This window comes from Tauraco erythrolophus, chromosome 10 (assembly GCF_009769465.1).
Source record: "Tauraco erythrolophus isolate bTauEry1 chromosome 10, bTauEry1.pri, whole genome shotgun sequence".
Classification (NCBI taxonomy): Eukaryota; Metazoa; Chordata; class Aves; order Musophagiformes; family Musophagidae; genus Tauraco; species Tauraco erythrolophus.
Window position 1 is genome coordinate 14,502,297 of NC_141474.1, and position 23,157 is coordinate 14,525,453.

Genomic DNA, 23,157 nt, shown 5'->3' on the forward strand with positions numbered 1-23,157 from the left:
GGGGCGCAACCTACTGAAACACCAGCTGCCTCCTGGTCACTTGTGACAAAACTCTCCTACAAAGGATGACAGTGTTCCACAGTCGCACACCACACTGTAACTGGTACTTGACACACGCTCCCTACCACCTCCAGCTCAGGAACTGCAGTCCTGAACAAGGAGATCAGGTTTTTCAGACCAGAAGAGTGCAGAGACAGACAGTCACAACAACACTGCTGGAATGCAATTCAAAAGAAGTCACAATACAGTGGTCACAAAGAAGCATGTCTCAGTCAAAATTAAATTTCTGGCAAAATTCAGTAAGCTGTATGTTAAAAGATACCATTAACAAACATCTTACAATAACCTTCTGGAGTTTATAGAAAAATATGCCAAAAGTTATATTCTGAAATAATAAATGTTAATTAAAACATTGCTTTATTTCCGCTAAAATCTGCAAGAGGCAAGCCTCTCAATTTACAAAGCTCTCAAACAGTTTTATATCATATTCTTACTAAAGCTGATGCTTAATTTTAACCAGTTAATTACTACAGTGACATTATCTACACATATAGGAGGAAAAAACACAGTATTTTACCTCAATATGGATTAAAAAAGACTGTATTAGGTCATGTAAGATGCATTCCATGGTTCAGCAGTGTCATACAAAAAAAATAACCTGTTTCCAAACTGCCTGGAAACACCATACATTAGAATTGTTTTCAGTGTAATCACACACAAACATCAACATCAACATCCAAAAAATCCTAAGACTACCTCAAAATTTTGCTACGATGTTTGAATATATGATTTCTATTTGGTCTCATATATTTAAAATTAAATTAAAAATATATTGACAGTAAAGACAAACTTTTAAAAAAGTGTTACTCATATCAGCTATTATAACATATGCTTAACATACAAGCAATTTTTACTGAGCCATAAATTGCTAATGAAATTAATATGGCTAATTACAGTCAGAACAATGATGGAAGGTTGAAGGCAAGAGTTAAAAATGTCATGTCTACTCTTGGATGCAAATGTGCAGGAGACATTCAAGAATGAGCACTGAATGGTGACCTTAGGAAAGATTTCTTTCCTTCTAGAAAGAGTTATAAATTCACCTAGTGGCAAATAATTAGAAAAAGTTATAAATTCAACCAAACAGAAATTTGGATTCACAGTAAGTGGAGCAGAAGATATAATCTAATTAATTCCACTTACGTTGTTGCATTTTCCCATGCATTTTTTCCATTAAAATATCTTAATTCTACATATCTAAAAATATATAATGAGCTTACCTGGAAAGAGTACAACTCTTTAGTAACTTCCTGTGGAAAACAATCAGCATTAAAAATGAACAGAACAATGAAAAGAAAGGCAAGGAAACACTTTGACTTTCTTCCAATAAATAACTGAACACCACAGGTAATGATACACTACGACATATATAGTATAACATCATGTTATAGATAAACACTACCTTTCTGACACAAAAAATCCCTTAATGTTTTTTAATATCTCATTCTTATAAAACATGGATTTCAGAGAAGAAAACAATGAATAACCTTCCTCATTCACAATATCCAGCAAGAAACACTGTCAACAGGAGGAAACGAGCAACAACTTCAAATTTGGAAAATGACAATTGCTTAATACAACAGAACATGCATGGCTGATAAGAAAAAAAATATTAAAATATGAAACTTACTGACAACAAAAACCAGAAGAAATGCAACGTTTCATTTATCAATTTTAAAATAATTTTTAAAAATCCATTACAGTATTTTGAATTACAGTCATAAAAATAAGTTAGGAACACAAAACAATTACATACTTCTAAAAATCTGTGAGAGGGCTGTATGATTAACTGAAACGCAAATATATACTACCAAATAAGATTGTTTTTTTGAGGAAAAATAAAATTATCGTATCTAAAAAGTTACAGTAAAAACTCCAAGGCGTTATTAATCAAACCCATTAATCTTACACTAATCTACCCATTATTAAAGCAAACAAAAAGGGAACTTTTCCTATTTTTTGTCTGAAACAAAGAAGTCGAATAGAACTATAAAATTATCTGAATTCTTTGAGAAAAAAGATTATTGGGCACTTGCGGATAGCACAGAAATACAATGTTTAAAGAAAAGTTTATCTTTCTTTATTAGACTCAAGATTTTACACCACTGAACTGCTGATTTATTTTGCTTTGACAATAGTTCTACATTTATTATTATTTAACCATTTATGATGTATCCCAGAGATTCTCAAATAAAACTATCAAATATCCATGTACTCAATAAATACTAGTACTCCCATTATGCGAGTCTTAAAAAAAATCACATAATTCCTTACTGCAAATAAATACCTAGCTATAACTTCATAAATATTTAAATAAATCCTGCCACATATAGGTTAGCCTTCTAAACATACAACTAAACCAACAAATTCATTGTCTAAAGTCAGAAAAATAGTTCAGAAAGATGTTATTTTCAGAAAGTTAGATTCCTACAGATTGCTTTTAGGGCAAACTCAAGCACACTATCCCCTACTTCCCAATGCTCTGTGCTAGCTATGATTCTTTGGTTAGTTTATGAGTTACAGACTTAAAACTGGTTGGGTTTTTTTTTTCTGTTGGGTTGTTTTTTGTTTGTTTGTTTTTTCCCCGGTTTTAAAATCCAGATACAAAGTATCTCAATGAGAAAATGTGCATACGCTTTCAGATTGCCGAGGTTACAGAAATGAGTAAACCCTCCTCAAATCCTTTCTGTTCTCAGGAAACATACGCTGTCTTGCCTGTCTAGAATGCTGCTTTTCAACCTGGAGGGCCCTCAGATAGGAGGCTCAAAATGCAAATTCCTATTTCCTTTACAACAACAAGTGTATGAAGAGGCCTACCCCTCTACTGGAAAATTTAATGGAATGATCAATTGAAAGCTTGGAAGAGTCACTAATCTATGGACAGAAGTTACTACTCCTTAGCACAGTGAATATATAATTTTCAAAAGCTGTATGACATCATATTCAAAAGCAAAGAGCACATGTTCCTGTTCTTTCCTTTAAACTGACCCTTATTGATGAATATTGACAGGTGCACCTGAAATATTAAAACTGGGTTATACGTAACAGAACTCAAGCATCGTGGGGATTATTTGGCCTATTTGGTCCCTTCCTCTGCAACTGGCTTTAAAGTGTTCTTAACGTGCTTCTTATGGTTTTTTGAGAAATTCCTCAAAAAGTAACCAATTATATCACCTGAACATTTCCACTGTGATTCATGAAATTAAAAGTACTATCATGCAGGCCAACTCCAATTCAGATATTACTACCAAACTTCTCAAATGATTTAAGAGTCATGCACTTCCCATTCTACACTAAGCAGCGCTGCAAGCCACTGTTCTATGCACATATCTTACCTCATGTTGTATTCAGCGGCAAAATGACTAAATGTAATTTTTTCAAAGATTTTATCACATTGAGTGTTATAGGTAAAAGGTTTAATATTAACATAGAATGCCAATTTAGGGTAACAAAAGATAGTTTTTACTACCAAGTAGCAGAGCTCCGCAATTATGGCATGCTGGGATAGATTCACAGTTCACAAATATTAGCAAGCCCTTTGCATAACTCTGACATTTCTTTAATGTCTTGCTCTGATATGCTAAGCAAACAAAAAGATAATAATCCGTGTCCTTGCCAACAGAAGGAAAATACTATTTTTACCTGGCTGACGTAAGAGGAATTTTTCCATTTACAATACTTTGTTAAAAAAATCTGAGCACTCTTACAGAATCTCCTTGTCAATCCACCACTAAACGTGGAAAAGAGGATGAGGTACTTTGGTAAACATTTTAAAACACCTCTCTCTTCACAATGTGTTCATTAGCACAAGACAGAAGTGAGAAAGAGCATGAGGGGGGGGAGAAAGGAAATCATACATTTTTTACCACTTGCCATTCTACAGGTAAGGGACTATCGATACGCTTTTATATAAATCTACACCTCTACACATGTAACATGGGTAAGAAGTCACTCTACATTAATATCCATTGTGAATAGGTCTCCTGAAAAAAAGCAGTTTTTAAGACAGCTTTTTTTGTTTATTAGTTCTGGCTTTTTTTTTTTTTTTTTTGGTGTTTCTGGCTATATGCAAACACTTCCACAAGTGAAGTGTTCTTAACAGTCTAATAGATCTAAGTTCTAACTGCATCTAGGTTTCTTTGTGAAATTTTTTTTTGGTTTAAAATGGAAGAACAACATGCCTTTGTATTTATCTATTGCACAATTGATTACTTCTTCATTATGTTTCCTATTAAAGTAATTCCCCTAGTAGACTCAAAAGCTCCGGAGAACCCATTTTGGTCTGTTGGCTCAAGGACTCCCGGAACAAAAAATAATAATTAAAATTAAAAAAATCTCTAATTAAGCCATTACATAGAAATGTACTGAAAAAGCCTTGAGAGTTCATGAGTAAACACCACTTGTTTAAAAAACACCTCTGTAATAAAGTACAGTACAGTATACAGATGATATACCATAAAAGCTCCAGATGGAGCTGTTACAGACAACAATAATGCATTTAAAATATTTATTATGGGCTTTTTTTTTAAATTGCGGTTAAAAAAAAAACCCGAGAGAATACTTAAAGCACAAAAATTACTTTAAAGGTTCTACCAACAAGTTGATTTATAAATCAATAAAATAAAAAGAATGAACATTACATCTGAGCAAGCACTCCATCGTAACTCTACTCTTAGTGCCAGGTTAGTGCAGTAACCTCTGGCCTGTGTTCACAGTTATTCCATCTGTTGGAACACTACAGGCTATCCTCATGAAGGCCGGACTGTGAACACAGACTTTCCCTCTGAATTTCTCCCTTTGTGTACTTAGGTGAGAATGTTAACATTCTTACAATAGCTTTATATAAGCAACAGAACACAGATTTCTGTTATTAAACCAGCCTTCTAAAAATATAAAAATATTTGATATTGTGAAAGTGTCTTTCAATCATACTTCAATCTTCACAGTTTTCATAAGGAATATCTAATTAGAACCATCACTTTAGAACTATGACGTGTATTAGCTGATTTCATGTAAATAGACAAACAGTTAAAAACATATATACTCAGATTAAATTTAGTCAAACTGCAAAAACAAACAATCTGACAATGTTGCCATGTGCTCTTTCAAAGAGTGCATAGGACATATTTCTCCAGCAGTCAATATAGTAAATTGTTTTGATGCAATCCCAGTCAAAGCTGTAAACATTCCTAATTGTAGTTTCTTGGAAACTTTTTGTTCAAGTTTTTATTAGCAAGTTGCACTGGGCATTCCCCTGCCATTTTTCTCCCCCCCCCCCCATCAGTTACAGACAGTATCATCATCCACCTTTAAATCCTCTGGCTGTTCAAAACTACTCATAAGCATTTCTTCAATAGATTTAGGGTAGCAATCCTTTCCTTGCAGTGCACGATGACACTTTCCATGTGCCATTGTTAGCACGGCCCCCAGTGCATGATCTTGAGAAGCAGGTTGATGAGGAAGTCTGCTATGCTTTAACGGGATTTCCTGCAGGTTTGGGATCATAACCGTACAGGAAAGTAGCTGCTATTACAAGGACGGCTCCAAAGAAAAAGACACTGAATAGAGTAGGGATGAAAAAAAAAAGCTCATTTTAGTCAATGCAATTTTATTTATGTTATACAATCAAAAGAAAGGACATTTTTCCTGTGGGAACACAGAAGGATAAACTGTATTTGTCCAATTTATAAAGAACAAAATAATTTGCTTATATTTATTACAGAAGGATGCAGGAAGAAGTTGAAATACGAAACTTAGATCCACAAAGTAATGTATCATTATCCTGACATATTCTGGAAACTAAAATTCTAGCTTCGTGGAGCAATTGTCAAAAGTAATCAGATTGATCCTTTTTTTTTTTTTTTTTTTTGCTTTTGCCTAAAGCCCTGTGCAAAATGCAAGCCGAAGCTAAAGAAGTGCAACTACTGTGGTTACCCAGCCATTTTTAACATCTTACGTACATCATGTTGCTGGAGTTGTGTTTGCTTTGAAGTCCAAAGCTTATGTCAAAACAAATTACTGCTGCCCAAGAATCAGTTTGCAAGTCAGTATAATCTAATTTTTGGCAGATACATAAAGATTTATGTAAGGAAAAGATAATAAAGGCATCTTTTGTATTGTGACATATGGGCCTTTCAAGTTGTTTTGATAGTTACAAGTCTGAAACAAAATATCCAAAGCCAACAGACAATCAGTTCACATTTTAGAAAAGAACCTTGTCATAAAGACATGATAATGTTAACAATTTGATCTTCTGAACCAAACGCTAAAAAAACTGTGGCGCATGACATGATAATCCTTCATAGGACACAATTAGCCTATTTCTGGACATGATCCACTGCAACACATTCAAGCACTGAAGTACTTTGCATCTATTGTCGCAATCAAAAATGTTTGTTGAAGTGAGAGAAACAATTACTCAGCTTCAGTTCGAATAAATTCAGTTGGTATAAGAAAGAGACTAAAGATTAAGTTTGATTAACTCAAGTTAATCAAGTTTTATTAAACAAGATGGCTTCAGGTTCTACATGCTGCTAGTTGGCTCCATCTCATTTAATTATTTACCACTGTTTCCATTTTCACCATGTTTGCAGAAGCAGGTAAGTTACTTATTAATTTTCCATTTGAACACACAGAAATTCTTAAAGCACTTTCTACATTTGTTTTAATAGGGCAAGTATAGCTGCTTATAACTTAAGTTCAATGTCTTCTACTTTTTAAGCCTAAATAGTTGGTCTACTTCATTTTTTCGAATGTTTAAGTGAACTCCTGCTAATATTGCAAATACTACTTTTAGACAAAAAAGATGTTTCTTTATATCAGACACAAAAGTTGTAAATATTATTCAAAATATTTTTACACTGAGTATGTGTAGCATACATGGGCAGTGTAGGTCAATTGTAAGCAATATCCTGTTAAGATACCTGAAAGTTGGAATATTACTTCCACACTCCATGTACTAACAATGCACTGACAAGTGCCAAGCACTATTCCAGGACCTACCCACGTACAAAAACCGCAGTGCACTGAGCTGCTAAAATCCCATTTCACAAAACTTCAGGACACAGTGTATTTGTATTTGTAGAAGCATACAGCAAGTGTTTTTCTCTGTCTTGGCTGAGTGTTTTCACTAATGAACACAGTATTGTCTTTAGAAAAAAGCTCTGCCTTTGGGCTTCTGGGGGTCCTTAGGTAACTAACTGCTGTAGTGTAACTTCCATGTGTGTACGATGGCAACTACCATTTCAGAGACTGTTTTGAGATGGGATGAGAACTAGTATAAAAAGATTGTCATCATTGCCATTTTTCAGCCGTAGCTCATCTCGCCACGAGATGACATGAGGAAGATCTGTCCGTTTGGAGGACAAAGACAAAATCGGAGACAGGCGATTTGTCACGATCCTACCGAGCACTGCCAGCAGAGGGGAGGCGGGTTCCGAGAGCAGAGCCAAGGGCAGCGCAAGGCAAGCGTCACACTGAAGAGGACTGGCTTCAGTGTAAAAGCAAAGTAGGAGCGGAACAAACTGAGGGAGGAGATCGGGTAGGGAGGAAAAGAAGAGAAAGGGACAGTGAACTCAAACAAAGAGCCTGCAAGAGAGCGCTTTGACAAGAGCCAAGATGTGAGATTCAGTTATCCTGACCTGTGGGGGGCTGTATCTTACAGAAAATGTAATCATCTTGCCAACTATACTGAAAAAATTAAGTATTAGTAGTTATGGTATGTACTGAAACTAAATTTTTACGTGCAACTTGTATTTAAACATTCTAAAAGCATGGACTGTTTTTTTTAATTTATTTTTGCAGTTTTATCTGGTAAGCATTAAGTTTTCAGCTTTTTTTTTTTTCCAGCATACATGCAAAATAATTCTTACCTTGTAGGGACAAAGTCTTGCAGCCAGAAGTAGGAGATCAATGTTGACAGTATAATAGAGAGAGAAGTTGCAAATCCCTTTAAAATGTTGTCCGCATATTTTATAACAGCAGCAATCACCAGCCCTCCAAGTGCCTGAAAAATATTGACGTTTGGATTTGCAAACTGATCATTCCACTGAGAACACCTATCTCAACAACATGCGCTTACTTTAGGAAAAGCTTTTGTCTGTGTTTAGGAGTATTAAATTTATTTTATGTTATGGATATGCACTGTTGAAGATAAATATTGAAGGAGTTCTTTTTCCATTAAAGAAACTGTTGATACTATGACCATCATTAAATTAGTGGAAATACTTGCACCAACATTTTTAGCCACAGGAGGAAGGGCATTTTTTTTTTTTCACTTTGCAAAAGAAATAACGCTTACATGCTTTTATGTTACATAATACTTAGTCACACTTGCTACATATTTTCCAGATTTTTATTAGAAGTTTATTCCAATAGTGATAGATCAGACTTTTGACTACAGAATTCTCAATAGCTTCAATGCCCCCCCTCAGTCTCCCCAGTCATTTATAGAAGAGTAAATCCCAAGCACCTTCACAGAAACATGTGATACAAGGCATCTTACCTGTAGAACAACAACTATCCAAGTAAGTTTATTGTATCCTTGAAAAAATCCATTCTTTGACAGTTGTTCTCCATCATAAATGTATACACCCATCAGTCCAAATATGCTACCAAAAAATCCTGAAAGTACAAGATTGATTTAAAAGCTTCAGGTGAAAAATATGCAGACAGGTTTCTTGTCCTCAAGGACTGCTCACATATTTCTGATTTTAAAATAGGACTGCCACTTGCAATACCATCACGTTCAAATGAAAGCAGTGTTCAGATGGATATTTTCTTTTAAAAGCTATTTTCCACACTTATAACAACTTTTCACTGTTTCCATTAGGACATTCTTGTATTCTTATATACTTATCTTTCATTGCTTTCTACTAGAATTGGGTGATTTTTGTTTACGGCATACAGCAAAATTCACTTAAACACAATTTCAGTTTTCCTGAACTAGTCATGACCAAAGGCTGAAGTCACACTATAACCTGGAGAGAAAAGCAGGGAAAACTTTCAATGGAGGAGATGGTCACTGATACAGCAAGAGTGGGACTTATCAGTTTGCCAATTCAGACAAGGATCTTGGAAGTGGGATTCTTCTGAACCAGTCTCAAACACAATGAATGTTTACTAGCAGAGACTTAATGTCAAAAGAAGAAATTGAGACGAGATTCAGAAGTTTATAAGTTGGTGAGTATAGTGTTCTTCTATGAAATGGGAAACTTTTCCAAATCTCCTCAGGCATGGAAGTAATGCAAGCACCTCCTCTGTGACTGATGTAGGCTCTGGCCCTGAGCAGGAAAGGGGGAACATTTTTTCCATTCCATTTCTGTGAAAAGCTGACCTCTGTTTTTATCACATTTCTTTGCGTCCAGAAAGGGCAGTATTGTTTTGAACAAAATAAAACCTTTCGTTTAACAAGAAATAATTATTTTTGTAGACACAATTTAAAATTTAGGTTTCATTCAGATTAAATCAATTACATACATCTTCTGATAGATCTGCTATCCCTAACATGATACTGCTATGCATTAAAAACTGAACGAGGACAATTTTTCAAAAATTATTTAAATATGTTTTCTCATTTTTTCAACAGTTCTAATAATTATCTATGGATATGAAAATGAAAACCAGGTTTGACATGCGGTTTTTGTTCCCGTATTAAGAAAAGCTCTATTTCCAAGCTCTTGCTTATGACTGACTTGCTCCTCAATGATACAATGTCTTAAGCGGGCAACTATATTGCACTTCCAGAAAGGACACACTAGTATATTTTTGAAATTGTGATTTCACGTTTTAAATATTTTCTAAAAGCTGTATCAGGAAACCCTCTAGGAAATATGACAAAATTAATTCTATTTTTGAACTGAAAACAACCTTAATAGTAAACATATTCTACTGAATTTTGTATTGAGGCAAATTAAGCTCACTGACAAAAAAAAAAATCAGGTGATCTGATTCTCACTATTATCACAGACACTCATGTCTTCATATCTCACTGTCCTAGTTATTCATTACCGCGAATAGTTTGTGTTTAGATGCAGCCTGTTCTGACCTCTTTGTTCTCATAAAGCAATTACTGGAACATTCAATATATGACCAGGCTGACCATCAAGCTAGTGAATTCATTTCATTTCATACACACTCTTGTGCACTGTAGAAAATTCTGAAGAATGTTTTAGAAGAGATCATTGATTTTTCAACAATTATGAATGTTTAATTGGAAATTGCTTCAGATATTTGCATTGTAGCCTACCAAAGCACTTTTAGCACGGAAATTGAGAGTAATAATAATAATCAGCTTTCCTTGGCAATAATTTTACATTGTAGCTCCATCCAGAGCACCAAATCTTACCTTAAACCTTGGGCCAAGCCCCAGCTACCCACCCTTCTCTGCCTCCAAAATTCCCTAACACAACCTCTTCTAATGTATCCCCCACACACTTGTCAAGGAAACTTTATTTTTCATACACAATTTCAATAAATACTGGCAGATAGTAAATAGAGGTTTTGATCTCCTCCTCTATCCTCAAGTTTGGGATGTATGGACATGTAAAAATATTAAAATATAATCAGTTCTGTGTTTTTAACTGAAACCATTTATAATTAAAACACAACAACACAAAAAGAAAGGAAAATATTGCTTGTATTTGACATTTTTGACCATAACAGTTTTTAACCAACTACCTAATTACAAAAAACCACACCATCTCTTGTTTTTATGGTACTTCATTATATCCTGCCTGACTCAGTACAAAGCCCTGATCCACTAAATCATCCTCATGACTTAATTCTACAGTACTGTGGATTTGATCAAGAGTTCATACTACGGTGCTGGAAAGCTCAAATTCTGAAAGCATTTATCCAAATATGCAATAAACAATTATTGCCACAGGTAAAGACTAGAGGTATTCCATTAGAAAAAGAAGAGCAACTTCAACAATAAGTTTTGTTCCTGTTGCAAAACAGGAACAAAAAGATATTGCTGATGTCATATTTCCAACCCTATAAACTGAACAAGATTGCTTTGAGGTGAGGGAAAACTCATTCAAGAAAATGGATCAGCTCTGCCACCATTAATATCTAGGGTCTAGAAGACCCTGACCTACTTTGGAAATAGAAGGTATTCTCTTATTGATAGGTGCACAATAGGTAAAGGCATTAAAATAGTTAAGATGAACTGTCTTTGGCATATGCCTCCAGTGATTATACAGACAACTAAACCAAACAGACCTTTGTACTGAAATAATAACTCATTGTCAACTTTATTCACAAACCAAGCAGGTTTTTTGTATTAAAAGTGTCAACCTATAAAAACTGCCTACCCAGACACAAGGAAAAAAAATGTTAATTTTAAAACATCTTAAAACATTGATTCACAAACATATTTTGTTTAAATGTTCCTACTTCTCTAAAAATAAGTTTTTTTAAAAAAGTAAAAGGAATACTATCTATATTTATCAGATCTTATGAATTAGTACAAAAGACAATAATTTTTAAACACAGAGGATACATAAGATAACATTCTTTAGAAAACTTTAAATACAAATTCAATCAACAGATTCTGTACAAACTTACAGATACTCTATAAGGAAGTTAAATCAAGAACTAGGTTGAGATCAGAAAGCAACTGCAGAATTTATACTCTTAAAAGTATATTTTATATATATAATTATATATATTTGCATATTTATCCTAATTCTGCAGAACGCAGTATCTCTAAGAGATGACTAAAATTAAACTTACCAAGCTGAATGTTTCTGATCCACACAGACTGCTTAGTTTCCTTTAAAATTTTCTCAAAATAAACCCCAGCAAATCCACTAGAAAAGCATGCTACAAGAACTGCGATCAGGCCTACAAACTGAGATCCTGCTGAATGCTCCTTAGCAGCTGTTGCTTGAGAGTCTGAAGGCCACTGGATGTAAAAACAGTTATACAGAATTCACTGATAAAATCAAGTCATGAGCATCTATAAAATGCAAACTGTTTTCTATCAACTATATACAATCATGTTTGTAAAGTTTTTTATTTTGCATCATAAATACTTCTAAAGGACTGTAAAGCCATAATTTTTCTTTCTACATGTTTGTAAGGAGTAAAATTGTGCCTGAACTGGTACAATATCCATCAAGTTAAACAGGTCCAGGATTTATGTTTTATAAGTCATAACTGTTCCTGAATCCCAGCATGACTTATTGTTCACAGTCACCAACTTTTCCCACCAAACAGTTAGTTACCTTACAACTATAAGCACCGTTAGAAAACCACTGACACTAGCTGTGTTTCAGATACGATGAATCGTCCTTTGCATATGCCCCTCTTCAGTGACTATGCAGATAACTAAAACAAGCTGAAATTTATGAAGCTCAATCCTGCGATATATCTAATGCTAACAGAATAAAATGCAATGCCACAGACAAAAACATACTGAAGAGTCTGTTAATCACTATCAGAATGTTTCATTCTCAATTATTAAATTTGAAAATTCTATAAAATTTAATCCTCAGAATTATCTTCATATTCTTAAGTTTTAAAATAAAAACTTCTAGGATATGCTAAAATCTGCTAAAAATTCTTTGAATAGTCTCTTATCCCATTATCCTGCCCTCTGAAAACTACAAAATCCTGTACCTGCACCTCTTAGAACAGAGGCCAAGTTTGCCTCTTGAAAAAGTTCAAGTAAATTTGCCACGCTGAAATAGTATTCACAAGGTGAGCAGCAGGACTGTGCTGACACAGATCATCGGTGAAACTCTAAGGTCTGAAGAAGCGTGCTAATAAATACCACCATCACCATTAATTGCAGGTTGCTCCAGAGGCCCTGTCATGTTCTACAGTAGAGCACGGGGACATGAAAGAAGTGTTATTTTCTGCCTTTGAACCATTTCTGGTGTCCTCTAGCCCTGGCCAGTTGTGATTCCTAGCTCCTGACCATACTCTGGTGCTCACGTGCAGCTAGTAGAATCAGAAAGCTGTATAATCAGTACAGAAATCCATGTTCCTTGAATAAACACATTAAATAAATACAAACCACCTGCTAATATTTACCTGCACAAATGCCACTCCTGTCATCAATATTATTAATGAAAGCCACTGGTATACACCCAATTTCTTGCTCAACATGGACACAGAAAACAATGCTGTGGTGAGAATTTTCAGTTGATATGTAACCTAGAAGAACCCAGAAAGAGTTACTGCCGCATAATTCACGGGATTTTTTTGAAACTTACAGAGAAATCCAAATGTACAATACCTGGTACGTGGCTGCATCTAGGTTTGACAACGCTACATATAGCAAGTTATTCTGAAGAGTATAAATTCCTGAAGGAATAGCAAGTTTAAGAGTTTCCATGGGTTTATTAAGGATTTCATCATGTAGCACTCTGTTCAGAGTCCGTAAATTGCACTCTACCCAAAGAAACAATAAAAGAAATAGATATTCACTAAAAGAAGAGAAAAAAAAAAAAGAGAGATAGCAATGTTCTGTTCTTAAAGATTGTTACTCCCCTTTTATAGCTATCGCTGCTATCAAGATCTCAAAATATTATGTTTGTTTGACCTTCTTAAGCCTCATATATGTAAGAAAAGAAGGTTGCAAAGTGTCTTCCTGTAGCCTGGAATATCAGAACTAGAACAATTATTCAAAATACTACAGAAGCCATATCCATATTTGAAGATGATACATTAAAGAGTATCGCCTAAAAGTACACATTTAGGAGTCTACAGTCTCATCAATATTTATGCATATACAATGACAGTTTTAAGCTGTTGAAGATCAAATATATATGTCAAGGAACTAGATACATTCAGTATCAAACGTACAAAAAAAACTAGAGTAAATCTGGATATACTTTTTTTGAGCTTAAAACTGTGCCGGTTCTTGTAGTAATGAATGTCTTCCTCCCTTCTGCATCTGCTGTTTATTATAGGTTTCTAAATTGTCATTCATGCTTTGGACACACTTAAAGCTTCTCATTTTTTCCTACTTCTACATATGAATTTCTTAAAATGCCTGAGCAAACACAAGCTTCACACTGTTAGTTGAAAATTTATTCTTGCACTCTTCAGTACCCACATTCTTTAAAGAGAACTCTCTTCAGCAAATACACAGTATCTTGTACCATGTGTTGAGTATGATTAGCGTCTTTCCAAGACTATTTCTTACACGAGAAGGGAAATGCTTCGTTATATGCCTGTACTTGCATGGCTGCTTTGCAGATTCCGCTGCAATATTGATTAGGAAAATTACTTGGTACAAAATTTGACACATACTGCTGTCTTTGTAGACCAAGAGAACACAGGCCAAATCTTCAGAAGTTCAGCAATAACTACTGCAGTAGAGGCTAAGTAACGAGGTCCTTCTTCTTTCAGTGTTCGAGAATAACGCATGGTCAAGACTAAACTTGTGGTCTGAAAAACCAGGATGCTCAAGGAAAGGTATTTTAAATTTGTAGACATTTCTTGACTTTTTTCTTCCTGAAACAGAAAAAAGAAACCCAGGCTTAAACAGTAATACTGCAGCCAGATGCTTCCCTCAGGAATCTATATATTAAATGAAGTTATTCAGGGAGCTCAGCCAAAGGAAAACTACAAACCTAATCTGATATTTAAAAAGAAAAAGGAGATTAATGCTTTAAAAACACTTTTCAAATACATCATTACAAATGGGTAAGCATATCAGAATATTAGGAGACGTGACAACTAATAGAGAAATGACATGAAATATTTCTTATCTGTAATAATAACAAAGTAAAATCATAGAATCACAGAACAGTTTGGGTTGGAAGGGATCTTTAAGATCATTTAGTTCCAACCCCCTGCCATGGCCAGGGATACTTTCCATTAGATCATGTTGCTCAATGCCTCATCCAACCTGTCCTTGAACATTTCCAGGGATTGGGCTATTAACGGATAATTAGCTTTCCAATAACTGGTTTCACAAAAGATATCTCCCAAGTTAAATGAATCATGGATTTCTTTATGTAGGTGAAGGCTCAGAAGGTATTTTCAAAGTGAAAAAGCCCCACACTGTGGTACTGCAGAATGTCCAGTAGCCCTGCTGCAGTGAGCTGTTCCCAGAATAGAGAGATCTTCTAATTCTCCCACCTCTCCAAAGTTTTTCAGATTGCAGTCTCTGCCTTGCCAAATGACACAGTGCCAGCATAACACAGGGTGAGGGTTGGGCTGCTTTAAATGAAAATGAGAAGTGTGCCTGACGCCAAAGGAAAAGGAGAATTGTGGGAAATAAGGGTTGGATAGGAAATGTGGGACAGAGGAGCTGCAGGGGAGACAGCAAGCACTAAACCTGGGGAGACAGCAAGCACTAAACCTGTCCTGCTGATGATCCTGCTCAGAAAAAATTAGTTGAATACAAATGACTAGGTGACTGCACCTACTTTCTCATACTGCACTGACTACCACAAACCTTACATCAGTAAAGCTGTATTATCCTTATCTCTACCATGAACTTTCACCATGCTGACGTAGTTTTCTTCACCCTTTGTCACCAATTAAAGCATTAACTTAGTGCAAGAGACTAATAGAGAAAGCAATTCTCATTTTGCAAGCACAATATATTAAAAGAAAATTAAAAAATGCATCACTGCTATTCAGAATATTATATAATTTTCTTATACTCTTCATATTAAGTATGATGAATTTCCATAAGCATAGAAATTAATGCTTTCTAAATAAATTAACTACTACTGCCTTCACTGTCCACATATTCAAAAACAGAGTAGTGGTTTATAACGCCAAAGCAAAGTCAAATCAGAAATTAAAAGTCAACAAATATGTTTTCAAATAAAAGAAAAACTGTAACAAGTCAACGAACTAGGTTCTCACTTTTAGAAGTCTAGAGATGGCATAAGCAGTACTTACTGGATGCATATGCCAGAGTTGTCCCTATGTATGTTTTACACCTACAGGTACACAAGTTTTGACTCATTAACTATCTAGTTTTGTACACACTGCTGAAGGATGTGCCGATACCTCCAAATATTTGCAGCTGAAACTGAAGCCTTTTCTTGCCAACCGCATTTCTCTAGCTCAAGATGCATTTCATAACAATTTTCATTGCTATTTTTTCAGAGATTTGGAGACCTGTGCTATTCAAATATTTCTGACTTGCCTTTTTCTTGTCTTTAAGCATTAATAGATTCTCTCTAGTCAAACATACAAAGTCAAATTAACACCTACATGGCATGGATACTTAAGAGACATTGCAGTGACCTGCAAACAAATATGAATTGCCAACAGCCACAGAGAAATGAAGTACATACTTGTACCCTACACAACAAAATTGTTTACCTCAAGAATCATATGGCTGTAAACATATTTGTAAAAGCATATTGGTAAAGGAGGAAGAAAAAGATGCCAGGATGCAGAAACTGAGTAAGAAATACACAAGGATTCTTAAGGAATCATATAGAAGATACTTTGTACGAACTGTGATCTCATTTAACTCGCTGTTATTGTCTTACAATATAAGTCAGACAGAAACGTAAAGCATGAAGAAGAAAGCTCCAGACAACATTCAAGATTTGCTAACTTCTTCCACAGGTTCTGGTGGAATAATCCTTTACGTGAGGATGTTAACTGCGGAATTACACATCCCCGACAACAAAATGGAGAAGATCAGTTAGTAGAAGAGGAGCATATTTGAAGAGTAAGTTTGCTATAGCTGAGAACAAGGAGGAAAAGCAGAAGAACAGTTCCAGTGAAGGGATGAAGAGGGATATGCAAGCTCAGAGATCACATTCTGGAGAAATATCAGCAGCATAGAGAAGATAGACACAGAAAATGAGAAAGAAAAAAAAATCCAGCGAAAGAAAATACAGAACCGAACTTCATGAAAAGATCTGCCTATGCTACTGCAGAAAACCGACATTGCAAAACATTTATGTGAGCCAATCTGCACAAACAATTTCTGCCATCTTTTCCATCTATCTCATTTTTTAGCATTGAGACCTGACAGTCTGGAAACACAAAGAGCAATATATGATTAAGATGAACAACACTAAATTTCATGAAAGTGCACTTACAGATAAGTAAGTTTTAAACTTTTTGATTTTCAGTTTTCAAAATGCTTCTGAACAAAATATAGATAATGGGAACACACATCTTGCCTGAACTCATACCCAAATTTCTGTGCTCTGTGAGACCTGTGAAGTGACAAAGGGTTTTACAAAGGTTCAAAATTGTCAGAGATCCATTCCTTAACCTTCAAAATAGGTCACGATATCAGAAAATAACATCCACATGAATTTCTTGCTGAAATACAACCATCTATTTACTAAGCAGCTTAAATATAATTTTAAAAGTAAATCACTAATATCTTGTTTAGGAGCAAGTATTGAAGCATTCAGCATGAAAACATACCAATAAGCACAGCACAACAGTTTAATAAGCCCATCAGCAAAGCCATAAGGAATACATACCACAATTCTATCTTGAACTACAGTCTTGTCTCCATTAGTAATCATGATAAAAAAGGGAACTTTCCCCAGCCAATGTGTCTCAAAAAGGTGCCAGTAGTAGAAAGCATTTCTTTACCATAATTCACTAAAGCAGTTTCAGAGTTTCCAAAATTCACACAAAATAGACTTTAAGTGTCCAGTGTGATAGTTGAAACAAGGAAATTTGTTAAATGTTGTCCTGTCAGTGGGCAGCAAGACAGGCTTGTAAAGAACAAGTGTGTGCAGCTTCCTGCTGTACTTACAAATAACTGGTTCACAGAGCAGGAACTACAAGTCCTGGAACTTATGTATGCCAATAAAATAACCACCCTCTACTGAGCACACATAATACCTTATCAGTTCTCCGGTTTCCTCTTCCTTTCTTTTAAGAGAGCTGCATATCAGTACATAGAACTTCGTGCAAACTGGGGACTGGATCCAGAAAAGGAGCCAAGTCCTGAACGTGGAACAGTTGAACTGTCTTCAGCTGCAGTCTCACAGCAAGTTTAGATTTACAGATTACTACCAGAGGTGTAATTGCTCTCTATAGTCATGAGTTCCTGCTACCCTCACTGCAACAGACTGAGCAGTCATGCACTAAATGCAGTATTGTCTTCAGCAACAGCACACACTTCGATTGTGTTAAACCCATAACGAAAATAAAGTTCCAAATGCATTTCATGTACAGTTACAACCAGGCTTAGATTTCTTACTGCGCTTCAGACAGACTAGTCAGTGCTCTGCAGGACGCATCTGTTCCAAAAATCGGACTTAAGTTTGCTAATTCAGAGACTAGAAGTTGAGTGGTCACATTAACTCAGTGACTTTTGAACTGTATCTCACAGTGAGAGGTGCTAAGTATCTGCAAGGCATTGACTGTAATGCAGCCTTTCACACCTGTTAACTCAGTGACTAGGGTTGTTATTCTCTTCAGTGTAAATCACTTCAGTGTACTTTATTCAGTATACCACGTAGACACGCCCTAGAGCCAGCAATACGGAAGGCAGAGGAAGAGGTTAAAGACAGGTCTATATAGGAAGTCAACGGGCAGTAAGCCAGGATGGTATTTACAGCCCTGCAACATTCGACTTCAGTACAGGTAGGCAGATACAATGCAAATGGATACTATGTGAAGAGTTGTTCTCCTTTAAAGTAAAAAGGAAGAGGACTCAGGAAAGGTTTTACAAACTCAGAAAAAAAAAACAACAACCAACAAACAAAACAATCTATACAGGAAGTAATACCTTCAGCACACTGTGCAAAGTCTGAAAAATACCTGTCCAAAGGAAGCAAATTTTTTTTAAAGTGGAAAATCATACAATCATTTAGGTTGGAAAAGACCTTCAAGATCATCAAGTCCAACCATAAACCTCACACTGCCAAGTCCACCACTAAACTGTGTCCCTGAGCACCACATCTACCTGTCTTTTAAATACCTCCAGGGATGGTGACTCCACTACTTCCCTGGGCAGCTTGTTCCAATGCTTGAAAACTCTTTTGGAGAAGAAATTTTTCCTAATATCCAATCTAAACGTTCCCTGGCACAACTTGAGGCCATTTCCTCTTGTCCTATCACTTGTTACTTGAGAGAAGAAATGACATGCACCTCACTACAACCTCCTTTCAGGTAGCTGGAGTGTGATAAGGTCTCCCTTCAGCCTTCTTTTCTCCAGGATAAATAACCCCAGTTCCCTCAGCCGCTCCTCATAAAACTTGTGCTCTAGACCCTTCACCAGCTTCATTGCTCCTCTTTGGACATGCCTCAGCACCTCAGTATCTTTTTCTAGTGAGGGGCCCCAAACTGAACACAGTAGTTGAGGTGTGGCCTCACCAGTGCTGAGTACAGGGGGATGGTCCCTCGCCCAGTGCTGCTGGCCACACTATTTCTGACACAAGCCAGGATGCTACAGGCCTTCTTGGCCACCTGGGCACACTGCTGGCTCATCTTCAGCTGGCTATCAACCAATACCTCCAGGTCCTTTTTGGTCAGGCAGCTTTCCAGTCACTCTTCCCCAAGCCTGTAGCATTGCACGGGTTTGTTGTGACCCCAGTGCAGGACCGAGCACTTGGCCTTGTTGAACCTCACACAATTGGCCTTGGCCCATTGAGCCAGCCTGTCCAGATCCCTCTGTAGAGCCTTCCCACCCTCAAGCAGATCAATGCTCCTGCCCAACTTGCTGTCATCTGTAAACTTACTGAGGGCGCACTTCACCCCCTCGTCCAGATTGCTGGACGATACTGGCCCCAGTACTGAGCCCTGGGTGACTCCACTTGTGAGCAGCCACCAGGTGGATTTAACTCCATTCACCACAACTCTTTGGCTCCAGCCATCCAGCCAGTTTCTCACCCAGTGAAGAGTACAGCTGTCCAAGCCATGAGCAGCCAGTTTCTCCAGGAGAATGCTGTGGGAATCAGTGACAAAGGCTTTACTGAAGTCTAGGTAAACAACATCCACTGCTTCTTTGTCATCCACTAAGGAGGTCACCTTGTCACAGAAGATCAGGTTAGCCAAGCAGGACCTGCCATTCATAAACCCATGCTGACTGGGCCTGATCACCTGTATGCACCACATGATGGCACTCAAGATGATCTGCTCCATAACATTCCCTTGCACTGATGTCAGACTGACAGGTCTGTAGTTCTTTGGATCGTCCTTCTGGCCCTTCTTGTAGATAGGTGTGACATTTGCTAACCTCCATTCAACTGAGACCTTCCCGGTTAGCCAGGACTGCTGAGAAATAACGGAAAGCTGCCTTGTGAGCACTTCTGCCAGCTCCCTCAGTACTCTTGCATGGATCTCATTTGGCCCCATAGACTTGTGCGAGCCTAAGTGATGTAGTCGGTAACCATTTCCCCTTGGACTACGGGAGCTTCATTCTGCTTCCCATCTCTGTCTTCCAATTCAGGAGGCTGAGTACCCTGGGAACAACTGGTCTTACTATTAAAGACTGAGGCAAAGAAAGCATTAAATACCTCAGCCTTTTCCTCATCCTTTGTCATTACGTTTCCCCACGCATTCAATAAGGATGCAGATTCTCCTTAGTCCTTATTTTGTTGCTAATGTATTTATAGAAACATTTTTTACTATCTTGTATGGCAGCAGCCAGATTAAGTTCTAGCTGGGCTTTGGCTCTTCTAATTTTCGCCCTGCATAAACTCACAATATCTTTGTAGTCCTCCTGAGTCGCCTGCCCCTTCTTCCAAAGGTCACAAACTCTCCTTTTCCTCCTCAGTTCCAGCCGAGACTCTCGTTCATTATCTCTGCAACTTCTGGTTGTCTGACTTAATCTGTAAACTTTGTACTGCTAAAGTGTTTCTCATTTCAAAAACCTGGTATGAAATTGTGATGCCATGAAAACATACACGAAGTGTGCGTTGCTGTTAACTTGACATACAGCACCACGCCAAGCAGTTAGCGCATTCTCAGCAGAGCACCAGCCATACCAACATCGAAAGGAAACCCAGCGAGACACAACCCTAGCAACAATGACACAGCTGCTGACCAGGTCCGTATCCCTTCCCAACTTCTCAGATAGCTGCTTCCTCACCGTAACTTCACCTTCACCCTCCCTCCCTCTTTCCCAGACCACTCCATTTACTGACATTTCTCTCAGTGTCTCCTCAATCCCATTTCTCCCCTCCACAGCCTGCTCCCACAGACCCGCTTCCCGGCCCACCCACCAACCCCAGACGTCTCCCCCTCCCACACCGAAGGCCGTCCTCAGGCTTCTTCCCTCCTCCACCGCCCTCGCACCGCTCCCTTCGCGGCAGCCTCGGCAGGGCTCCGCTCCTCCCGCTCCCAGCCAGGCCTCCCCCCGCAGCACCCGGCCGGCGGCCCACCTCGCCCCTCACCGCGGCTCCGCTCGCACCAGCCACCCGGTGTTTCCGGGTGCCGCGGTCCCGTCCCGCAAAGGCTCCGGCTGCAGCCGTGGCCCCGCCCGCTCCGTTCCCAGGGCCGTGGCGAGCAGCGCGCCCCGCCCATCGCGGCCCCGGCGGGCAGCGGAGCGCTCGGCAGCCGGGCCGGGAGCGGCCGGGCCGGGTAGAGGCGGGCGGGGCTTAGCAGGGGCTGTGGTACCGGGACCGCTGCGTGAGGAACCGCGACGCGGGGCAGGAAGGGCCCGCACGTCCGGCAGCTAAAGCGGCCGCCGGGGCGGCAGGGATCCCGATCCCTTTTCAAACAGGGAGTTTCCCGTTCCGCCGCCGGCAGCTCCGGCATTGGCCCCGGCGGCGCCACCACGCGCAGCCGCCCGCCAGCCCGTGCTCTGCCGTCAGGGGACAGAAGGGGGGGAGAACTTTACTAAAAAAGGTCTTTTAATAGGTGTATCTCTGCAGTGAACGACACGAGTATTTTGTATGAAATCCATGATAAATTTATTAAAGAAGCGCAAGGCTAGTTCAGATTAAGACAGGGACCTCTCAAGGAACCTTATTGGGTGTTGCAAAGAAACAAATTGTCCACCAAATTTTGAAGATCGTATTTAGGCAAAAGTCCTTTATGCTTCAATTACAACATAGGTTGATCTACTGATGGTCGGCAAGAGGGGGTGGGTCTTGTGCAGTATATAAAAAATCCAGGTGAAATCCAGGCCCCACTGAAGGTGGTAGCAGAGCTTGAGTGGAAATACATTCATCCGACAAGCATACAAATAAACGTAATTTTAATACTAGGCACGCGTTCAATAAGACATTAATTAGAAGTATGCTTTGGGAGAATGTACTTTGTCAACACCAAATGAGCTTAGCCCAGGGCTAGCGCTGATGCCAGAGTTGTGGAGTGGCAGTACATGGACACACCACTGCTAACAAGGTGCCAGAGCAACGATCACTGCACAAATAAAAGGCGGCTCTGGCAGCGCCAAGAGAGTTTGCTGCAAGATGTGGACCTGTTCCCGAACTCAAAACTGGGCCATGGCCTTTCTGTGGCCACCTTTACTGTACCTGCTTGCAGATGTCAGCATTGTTCTTGAACTTAAACTTGTAGATCTATGAGGTATCACAGGTTAGACTAAATACTTGAGAAAAGGAGCCAAGATACTATCAGTTTTATAAACTCAATTAAATCTCCATTTCTTCCCAAGGGAAAATGCATTGTTTTTCAACAGCTTTTAGACTATCAGCCTCATCTGAGGTGTATTGCTTCCTATGCTTCTCTGTAGAACTCTAGGTATTTGCAATCAGTTTGAACAGAGTTCAGTATTTCTTTGCTCTGAGCTGTTTGGCTTCTTTAGTGAATAAACTTTAATTAACCTCAAAAATTTCAGTCTCATGGAGTAATTTTTTTTTTGCTTTGCAACCTCCATACTGACCTTGCACTTGATTACAATAGACTAAAAACAATGCTCTGATATCATTTTAGCATCCTTTATTCTGTCCCATGGAGGACTGCTTATCAGATGTTTATGTTAGCCCTATTTTATGTGATGATGACCAGGCACAATGCTCAGTTTGCATATACAACAATTTGTTTGACCTCCTCCGCTTTGGTTAATAACCAAATGTTTTCTGAGTAGTAGTTTGCTGCACCAATTAGATTTCAGATGGGTGTTCATTCCCCATCGGAAATAAAAATAAATCATATAGGTAGAGTACGATACGCTCTCTTAAAATGATGCCTAAAACACTGACAAAACTAATGATATCTACTAAT

At 38.0% G+C, this 23,157-nt stretch overlaps 1 protein-coding gene across 1 annotated transcript; it reads right to left on the reverse strand.

Annotated features, from left to right (window-relative positions):
* Positions 1-5,333: 5,333 nt before the first annotated feature.
* Positions 5,334-17,126, reverse strand: SLC35A3 (solute carrier family 35 member A3). Its single transcript, XM_009978441.2, is given in 9 exon segments — positions 5,334-5,618; positions 7,932-8,065; positions 8,564-8,682; positions 11,797-11,968; positions 13,102-13,224; positions 13,307-13,461; positions 14,326-14,358; positions 14,361-14,529; positions 17,097-17,126. Coding segments are annotated over 8 exon segments (978 nt in total). The 5' UTR covers positions 14,512-14,529; positions 17,097-17,126; the 3' UTR covers positions 5,334-5,527.
* Between the last annotated feature and the right edge of the window lie 6,031 nt (positions 17,127-23,157).